The sequence below is a fragment of the Cricetulus griseus genome, chromosome 5 (genome assembly GCF_003668045.3).
Source record: "Cricetulus griseus strain 17A/GY chromosome 5, alternate assembly CriGri-PICRH-1.0, whole genome shotgun sequence".
NCBI lineage: Eukaryota > Metazoa > Chordata > Mammalia > Rodentia > Cricetidae > Cricetulus > Cricetulus griseus.
The window spans coordinates 33,568,284-33,577,964 of record NC_048598.1 but is presented as its reverse complement, the minus strand read 5'-3'; the positions used below and the strand labels follow the sequence as shown (position 1 = coordinate 33,577,964).

At 41.9% G+C, this 9,681-nt stretch overlaps 1 protein-coding gene across 2 annotated transcripts in view; it reads left to right on the top strand.

The window, feature by feature from the left end:
* The first annotated feature begins 674 nt into the window (after positions 1-674).
* Positions 675-9,681, top strand: part of Astn1 (astrotactin 1) — a 310,253-nt gene continuing 301,246 nt past the window's right edge. For both annotated transcript variants that reach the window (XM_027417274.2, XM_035445652.1), the window contains exon 1: positions 675-957. In XM_027417274.2, the coding sequence (XP_027273075.1) occupies positions 675-957 (283 nt within the window). The remainder of the gene's footprint in view (positions 958-9,681) is intronic.

The following is a 9,681-nucleotide window of genomic DNA, read 5'->3' as shown; positions in this document are numbered from 1 at the left end:
CCATATTGGGTCAAAATGCATACATGTGCAATTATTTATCGCCCACCTACTTAATCCAACAGACAAATCCAGCTAAGAAGTTGCTTTTTCAAAGAAGCCACATTCAAAAAACCTTAAGAATGTACATTTTTATCTAGAATGACACCCCTCACTCCCTCCACCTGCTTTGAAGAAGAACCCTTTAACGTGTGTGCCAGTGTATGCCTTTTCCCAAGCCATTTGGATGATGCTGCCACAGGAGATATTTTTGCATTACAAAGACGCAGTTCTGAGAATGCAGATCAGGTAGTTAATAACTAAGAGCCTGGGGGATGGAAAGGAGGAGAGAGGCAGGAGCATCATCAGCCAGCTGGGGGGCTGACCTGATTCCCTAGAATCCCCAGCCCTCTTCCTCTTTCCTCCCAACATCCTTCCTTCCCTTTTTCTCGCACCCCCAACCCCCCTTTTCCCTTCCCCAGATAAGCGGCTCCGGGAAACAAAGAGCTGGGCTCTCCAGACCTCAGCGCTGGAACCTAGGGCTCTCTGAGAAGCATCTCATTTCGGGGACCAGGGCTCTCAGAGCTCTGTGTCGCCTCCCCAACCTCCCCCGCCTCCCTTGCTTGCTCGTTGCTCCCTCCCTGCTCGCTGCCTCCCCCACCATAGCAGCGCTGGGAGGAAGGCGGCCAGGGCTCAAGATGGCTTTAGCCGGGCTCTGCGCCCTGTTAGCCTGCTGCTGGGGGCCGGCTGCGGTGCTGGCTACAGCTGCCGGCGACGTAGATCCATCCAAGGAGCTGGAGTGCAAGCTCAAGAGCATCACTGTGTCGGCGCTGCCCTTCCTGCGCGAGAACGACCTGAGCATCATGCACAGTCCCTCGGCCTCGGAACCCAAGCTTCTCTTTTCTGTGCGCAATGACTTCCCGGGAGAAATGGTCGTGGTGGACGACCTAGAGAACACGGAGCTACCCTACTTCGTGCTGGGTGAGTCCCGGGAGAGGTCGAAGAGGCCGGAGGAGGTGCTGGACCGGCGCCCCCACCCCCCTATTGGGCCCGCTCCACATATCCACTTGCTGTCACCCCCTCCCCTCCCCCACACTACCTCCCCGGATCCGCCCCACTGCTGGACCTCTCTCCACACCCACTTGCAGGCCAGCACTTCGGCCTTGGTGCACCTGATGTCTCCCCACATCCGATCAATCCGGAGACCTGACATCCCCTCCCCCCTTCTCAGCTGCTTTGCCCCAAAGGAACAGGTTGCTGGGGCGGCTCTGAAATCTTCCTCAGCCTTGAGCTGGGAGTTTTCTTTCAGGAACACATCTGAACAGCGTCAGTTTGCAGCCCAACTCTCATAGGCCTCTCTTCCTGCTTGCACGCCACGCCACATGCTTAGCTGGCTCTTTGCTTCACACCTTTAGGCACCCACACCCACCCACTACCATCCCCAGGCCTTGGGAACAGGAATTCTGTGGTCACGTTGCTGGCATGTAAGCCTCACTGCAAGGGCTGATCTTCACCCATCCAAAGCCCCCCATTTGTCATCAGGGCTTTGATACCCGTCCTTCCAAACAAGTTTCTTATGTGACTGGAGTTCATCTTGGGAAGTTGTAACTCCATACCTAAGTCTAACCACCTCCTTATTCAGGCACCTCCATGAGTCTAAATGGCCCAACTGTGTGGCTCAAGTATTACTATTGCGCTCCTCTGTTCTCTAGACTTCCTTAGGTAGTTATAGATGCACACAGAATGGCCTCCCTGGGCAAGAGGCTTTTCTTTCCTTTGTTTATGTCTCTCTGAACTCTTTCTCATAATTTTCTAACAGTCACAAACTTCCTATAGATACTGAATCTTATTTCACATTGACTCTGCCCTTTTTGTTTTCATTATCAGAGTCTTGCAAAGCATCACGGGCTCGTGTGACTTGGGTAACATTTCTCTACTTCTCCATCTGAAGCTCCGTCTCTCTCCATGCGTCCCACACCCAACTGTGCAGTCCATTTATTTCTCCAAAATACAATGTATGTAGTGTTACAATATGCTTCACATATCCTAATTTTGTTCAGGAGAGAAGTTAAGGATAACGGATAACCATAATTCAGTCTCTAGGAGAGAGAGAGAGAGAGAGAGAGAGAGAGAGAGAGAGAGAGAGAGAGAGAGAGAGAGAACAGAACATGCCCAAGACATTATTACATTTACTTAACATCCTGCAAACTCAAGTTCACTTTGCATGAATATGGTTCCCTGCTGGCCATGTGTAGGTTGAAGCCACAGGTGAAATTATAACCTGGTCTTCTCTCACAAAGATTCGTCTTTATACTGAGAGCATTTAGGGAGTAGGTTAAGGTCCTTCCTGAACACCAATGGAAAAGTAATTTTAAGAATTGCCTGCTCCTATGAAAAGTTCATTTACAGTTCCCGGAGTGCAACTCAGTTAAACCCCTTGAAGGCAACCTACACACGTGAATGGATTATTTTATTTTTGCAGGAAAAATACCAATAACATAATAAAGACTGGGGGCTGGCTAGAAATAGGAACAGTGTGGATATGCTACTCTTTACAGCATACAATGTGTTGAGTTATTCAGTGGATGTAAAGTCGTGCTGATGCGCAAATACAATCTGTTGGACATGCTTTGTAAGAGCGAATGTGGAGAATTATAAGTTTCTAAAGGGGCTGTTTGGGATTCTGCATGCAGCATTTACTGTGCATAAAGGTGGACATATGTGGATGAAAAGGGAAGGTTGGGCTAGCTGATACTTAGAACTCCACTTCTCTCTTTGAAGAATCCCAAAGCCAGGACAGTATACTGTGATATACCTATATGAGCTAGATGTCCAAAGCTCAGATGTTCAAGAATGGGTTTTCTGCACCTTTGTACAAAGCTGCCCACTGCAGCACCCTGTTGTGGTTGCTATGGTAACCTACTGCACTGAGGCATTTACACAGAGGCACAGGCACTTTCACTTCAGAATCAGAAAGTGCATGCTTGGGCTCCAACCTCTCAGTCACCAAAATAGGCTCAGAAGCAGTGATTTGGTGGTGTCTGTCCCCTTTGGCCTGGAATTCCCAAAGGAGCAGCATCTAAGTGAGCAGAATGAGAAGGGTCCAAGTTCTTGGAGGACAGACTGAAGGGTATCTGTTCTTGAAGTTGACTTCTGTGGTTCTGAGTGCTACAACTTAAGATTCATAGTGAGGGATATAGCAATCCCTGGTAGATCTCCTCTCACACTTCTCTGGAAGCAAACAGTAGTTCCTGGAATTTACGAAGCCCAGGACACAGAAGGTAACTAAGCGTGCGTGGCCCAGATACTCTCTAGTAACAGGAACACAGATACTTGTATGTTTGGATGCTGACACACAGGAATGCTGAGGAAAGAGATGCTCCTGTGAAAAGAGCAGGCTCCATGGACCACGGATGTAGCAGGGCCTTGGCCAAAATCAGGTCTTGTCACTCCTGGAAAAATAATGAGAATAAACAATAAATGTTGGCTGTCTTTTGCTCTGAGGATCAAGACAGACTTTTCTCATTCCAAGCAAGGGTCTTTAAAAAGTGATCTTGCTGCCAACTCTTTGAGCACCATTATCCTTTCAGATCAGTTGCAGTTTTCAGGGTTCAGTTAAGTTTTTGCACATGCCCCCTTCTTCTTAGAGGACTCTCTGTCCAGTCATGTGAACATTACACTCATGTTACCTTTTTGTGAAACCTTCCCTAATACCTCCACAGACCACTGTCATCTGGAGCACTTTTGTATCTGTTTTTAAAGACTATATATATATATATATATATATATATATATATATATATATATTTGGCTTGGCTTTGTCTAGGAGAATTGAAGGTACTTGAGGTCATGTGGAAGGTTAAGATGATAGTGGTGACCGTGAATACATGGATATAGGAATGGCCTGGCTATGTATGGAGACAAGCCTGACTAGAGTGGAGCCTCGATATGGGAATGGTGAGGACTGCATGTAATTCTAGAGAGTAGGGCATGGCTCTCCACAGGTCAGGCAGGGAGGGATGACTTGACACAGAAAGCAGTGGCACGTGACATGTGGCTCCAGAGATTTTCTCAGCTATCAGCCCTGTTCATTTTACTTGAAAGATAATCTACGTGGTAGGGTAGAAGGCATCTTTGCCTCCTTTTCTTTTAGGTGGAAGTTGCAGACTGTGGTATAAGGGTAAGATGAGATATGTCTTTTTTGGCTATCCAAAGCTTTGAATTGGAATGTTTATACTCAGGTCTCATCGACTCTAACTTGCCTCCCTTCCCACAAATACGAATTTTACTGTGGGTGATTGTCTTATTTTATGGTACTTAACAGGCAACTCCAAGTCAGGTAATGTACATCTCTGCTTTCAGGTATGTTGTGAAGGTTTTTTAAACTATTGCAAAGCAGCTGTGATTTGTAACTGAAAATATTTGGGTATATAAGCCATATTATCCTTTTGGGAGAATTCAAAGGTTTACTAAATTAATATACCAACTAAAAATTCTTGTCTTGGCTTTCATAACAGCAGATATTCCTGCTTTGGGGTCATATTTGATCTTGGGATAGGGTTAGTGTGAAGAGGGATGTTCAGCTTTTCTGTGGTGGGAAGAAGTTGTGTTTATCATCCCCAATGACACCTGAAGAGGATGTTCTGTTTCAAACCTAACTTTTGAGCCTTTGCAGGTATAGACCTTAGTGAGGAGACAGCTTGTCCTTATGCCTTGGTGTTTGGCACTAGCTGTTGTGGAGTTAATGGTAGAAAGTATGCCTAAGGATAAAACAGCCTGTAGAGGTGTGGTAAGGACGCGCATACAAGATGCTGTCAAATGTGTCTGGAGCAGTCCAGTATGGTGGTTTAAAAGACCAGGTTATGAAATCAGATCTGGTGTCAGCCTCCAGCTTGCCACCCTTTCCAACAATAGAGAAGACTGAAGATCATTGGAGATAAATAAATTGTTCAGAGTCCCTTTGTTAATAATGGATAGACCTGTCACTTAAACTTAGGACAGGATATATGACATTTAGGTTTTTCTCTATGCCTTTCACTGTATGCTTTAATTTTTTTTCAAAATCTTTTCACACAGTTAGATAAAGGATTTCTGGCAATGAATAGGATAGAGAAAACATACTCACCTGATTTATACAGAGAAATCCTTTATGTGTAAATATCTCTTGAACAGCTTTATCCATTTAGTGTTTCTTCACACAAGCCTTAATGCAGAAGGTGAACTCCATCAAGAAGAACCCTACAAGTTTTATTTGGCTATGAAGGACTTGAAAATTCTTATTCATAGTCCTGTCACTTTACTACTTGGAGGTATTTTTTTGGTATCCAGAGGTTGGGTGATGATGATAATATGTTCAATATTCAGAGGGTGCATACCCCCCCACCCCCTGCCCCCTCACCCCCTCACAGAAATTTGAGCTGAGAATACAAGGGGGAGGGGACCAATAGGACATGTAGAAACCCTTTGTGTGTGGCTCCTGTAAGAAGCTTCTGATTTTGTTATATGGTCTTGCACTTAGAATTCACTGTCGGAGCCCAGTGAGCTATCCCAAAGTGATCAGCTGTCTTTCTGTGCAACACAGGACAGCATTTTCTCCTTACAGGTGGGTTTGAACAGGAAGAAATCGAAGTACTTCAATACCCCTCACATCTTTTCACAGATCTCTCCATCTTCCACGGAAAAGGGAACTTTAAAATGTATTTTCTGTATTGCTTTTCTGTACAGTGAACTGTTTAGGTTAACAGTGAACAAATTTATACAGAGTGGCGACCTCATCTGAGACACGGTGGGATGAATGATGGCAATCTTAAGCTGGAGTTTTCAGCACTTAAACAACACATACTAGCAGAAGGAGCTAATTTATAGTATTGAGAGGGTTATTATTTACTATTTTCCACTGAAATGTAGATTTTTACATCAAAGGAGTTTTGAATGCAGGAATGATGAATTTTATGATGCTTCAAGTGTTACTCAAGATGTGCTGACACAGCTTAAATTCAAGATATTGGAGCTCATGAAAGAAAAATAAATACCAGCTTAATTTCTTTATTTCTCTTTGGAGAGAAGATTGAGATCTCGTTTTATAGAGCAATGGCATACACATACATATGCATGTACACACACACACACACACACACACACACACACACACACACACACACACTCCCTCCTGTGCTTCCTCCCTCTTTAGCTTTTTTCTTTTATTCCTCTCCTCCCTTTCCTAGTTTTAAATATAATTAAACTTAAATGACTAGGAGTTTTTCAGATAAATGTCAGTTTATGAGGACAGAATTTGGTACATTTTCAGCAGTGTCAAATCCTAATGTCTTCACTTTTATACCATGTTCAGATGGATGCCCACAGACAACAGAGAAGCTCTGTTTTAAGCAAGTTAATCACCCAGGACAAGTTAGACCATGACAATTTCTAATGCATTACAATGGCATCTATCACCATATTACTTTGGTTACAAATATGAGGCACTTTAAAACTTTTATAAGAAAATCAAAATATCTCCATAGACCTTCATGAGGATTCTTCTCAAGGATCAAAATTCAGAAAAAAATAAATTATTACAGATGGAAATCTGAACTGATATCCCAACTTTTGTAAAAGTGGCAATGAAAATGTGCCAACCAAAAGATCAAGCCATTTCACTTCTAGCTGTGTGTCACGCAGCACAGAGGGTCTTCAGTGTACATACAGGAATATTTGTAACAATGCTGTTGGGAATAGCAAACCTGGACACAGCACTAGTAGAAGACTGGAGGAGACACATTCACCTAGTGTGATGTGACCTAGCCATCCTGTGTAAGGACAGACACAGATGTGGCCACATGTTTATGTAAAGAAAAGACACAAAAGACAAAATGCAGAATGGCATCACATTTTATAGAAAAGGTCTTAATGAGGAGGGAAAGAAGAAAGGGGGAGTTTGAAGACTTGATTTTGGGGTTTCGTTGTTGTTTGTATTGTTTAGTTTTAAAAGATATGCTTCAGTTTGTTGAACAATTTTAGATACATGAACTCTTGGGCCCTCCTCTTGCTAACCTTTACCTTAGTATGGTTGTTTTTGTCACAGTTGAAGAACCAGCCTTGGCCTTCTGCTCAGGGTCCCATCCACGACACTGCATTCCGTTTAGTTGTCCTGTTTAGTTGTGCTGTGAGGTCTCCTCTGTAGAGGTTCACTTTTCTCCCCATTCCATTCTCTACTCCAGCAGAAGGCATTGCTCACAGACCACACTAAGCTACCTATGGTCCACTTGTTTTATAGGCTTAGTGTCTTTATAAATTATTTAAAATCATCCTATATGAGAGAATTTATTTTCTGTTGATTTATTTATTCATTCATTCATAACAAATGTACTCATAAATATTTATTTTATACTCCAGGAAATATTTATTTCATATTTGGGGTTTTAATTCAATAATGCTGGATTGATTTTATTGCTCCAATTGCTTGTTCTAGCTTTGCCTAATGGGATCTCTTTCAGTAGCCTTCAGTGTGTTTCACGTGTCCCTAACAGTGTGGAGTTTTGTTTTAAGACTTTTAGCCAATGTAAGTTCTTCTAGGTTTATCCAGCTTATTCCACATCCCTACCTGAAATAGTTCTGTCTCTAAGGATCCCTGATTCCATGTTGGAAAATTATATCTATCTATCTATCTATCTATCTATCTATCTATCTATCTATCTATAATTTGAAAAAAAGAAACCAAGATCTGGGCACCAGAAATGATTTTATACACTGAATAGTGTATAAATTGTGTATAAATAGTGCATAAATTGTTGCTTCTACTCTGTCAACTGTCAGAACAAAATGTGTATGCTGACTCATACACACATGTATTCATAGTGTTTCTGAATCTATGTAGGTATATTAAACTAAGCATCAGTTAATTCTGATGACCCTAACTCTATTCTACTCCCTATATTATTAATAGATTCATGACTTGTTCTACATGTCCCTTCCTGATTATCTCACTTTGACAATGAGAAGCCTGGTTCTGATCAGCTGCCATCCAGTTATTCAAAATTTCAATGTCAGTGTGCAGTTTATAGCAGTTACTAGAACTCGCTTATCCACACCCCTGTGGGAAATGACTTTAGCAGCTAGAGTACACTTTTGGGTACAGTTTCTTTTACTTTACTTTTAAACACTACTTCCAAATTTTCTTGGGTCGGCACTTACCCCTCACTGCCTTCAGTGAGATTGTTCACCTATCTCTATTAGAGTTAGTGTTTTTTGTCACATTCTTCAGCCTATTTAGGGTCCTCAAACCTCCTAAATGATTTCTTTTATTTTAATTTTTTGGCATTAGGATTGGCTCCTTGTACTCTGAAGTTGTATGTTTTTTATAAATGTACATGCATTGGTGCCTCTCATATTTCTCTTTTGTAGTAATATATCCATGGTTATATTATGGGATTATACAGAGTAATTTGACTATCTTACAAAATACCCTGGCCTTCCTTCTTCCCATCCTCATTTCCTTACCCACAGACTCTGGGTGGAACAGACTGGCTCTTCCGTTGAATCCAGGTATATTTGTCTTCAGTGTCTTTCTTTGTTTCATAATTTTTCTTCCCATGTTCAAGAAGTTATCTTGACTCCTAGAGGTGTTGATATGTTTGACACACCCATTTGTTATCCTTGCAGGATTCTTGCCCTGATCCTGTGTGCTTCAACAGGGCAAACGGTGAATCAGGTAATACTAAACTCCCAGTTTTGCCAGGAAACATTTGTGGGCTTTTTTTTTTTTTTAATATCACTCATTCCCTTGATGTCTACCAACAGCATCCTTCTTGTAGACTTGTACCTAAGTGGTCAAAGGAGCAAGTTCATATTTTCTAGACATCATAGTGAACATACATCGATTGTCTCCCTTTAAAGAATATCTTCGATTTGTCGAGAAGGTGGTTCTGGCTGAAGGCCTACAAGTTTTTGTGCAGTTAATTTCTTTTGGTTTGTTTGTGTTCATTTATTGTGATCTCAATACAGACGTTTATGTTAAAAACATTCCCCAACCCACAGCTTAGTTTTATCTCAAGTCTATGTAAGTGTCTCTCCTTCCAGTGGTTTATTAATTTATCTCAGCATTCCTTTCACTTTATTTTTTATCCCAATTCCTATTCACTCTTCCCCATAAAAAAATGTTTATTTTCTCTGTGTGTGCATGCATGTGTGTGGGAGTGCAGGTGAACTACGCAACATTATACTTGTGGAGGTCACAGGACAACTTATGGGAGTCATTTCTTTCCCATCACCTTGTGGGACCAAGGGGTTGTATTCAGCTCTGCAGGCCTTTGTGTAAGCACCTGTACCTGCCAACCCACTTTGCTATCTTGCAACTCTCCTATACGTTTTTGTTTATGTATATATTTATTTATAGAATGAGACCCATGTAGCTTGGGATGTCTTGAATTTCTTTCTTTAAAAAATTTTTAATTCTTATTCCTTTAATTAAATATACATTTAACATAATAATCTTAATACAAAAGCATACTTGCTTGGCTTTGGAAAACACACGGTATTTCCTATGTGTCCGATGTAAATTTAAACTTTGCCTCCAGGAGCAGAGAACACACACAATCAATAGAGTTTAGTTAACAACTATCCCACAGCTCACTCTCTAGTAGTGACCAAGTTGGGGTGAGCAACTCCATTGGTGCTTTAATGAGGCACAGACACACAGGTCCATACAGG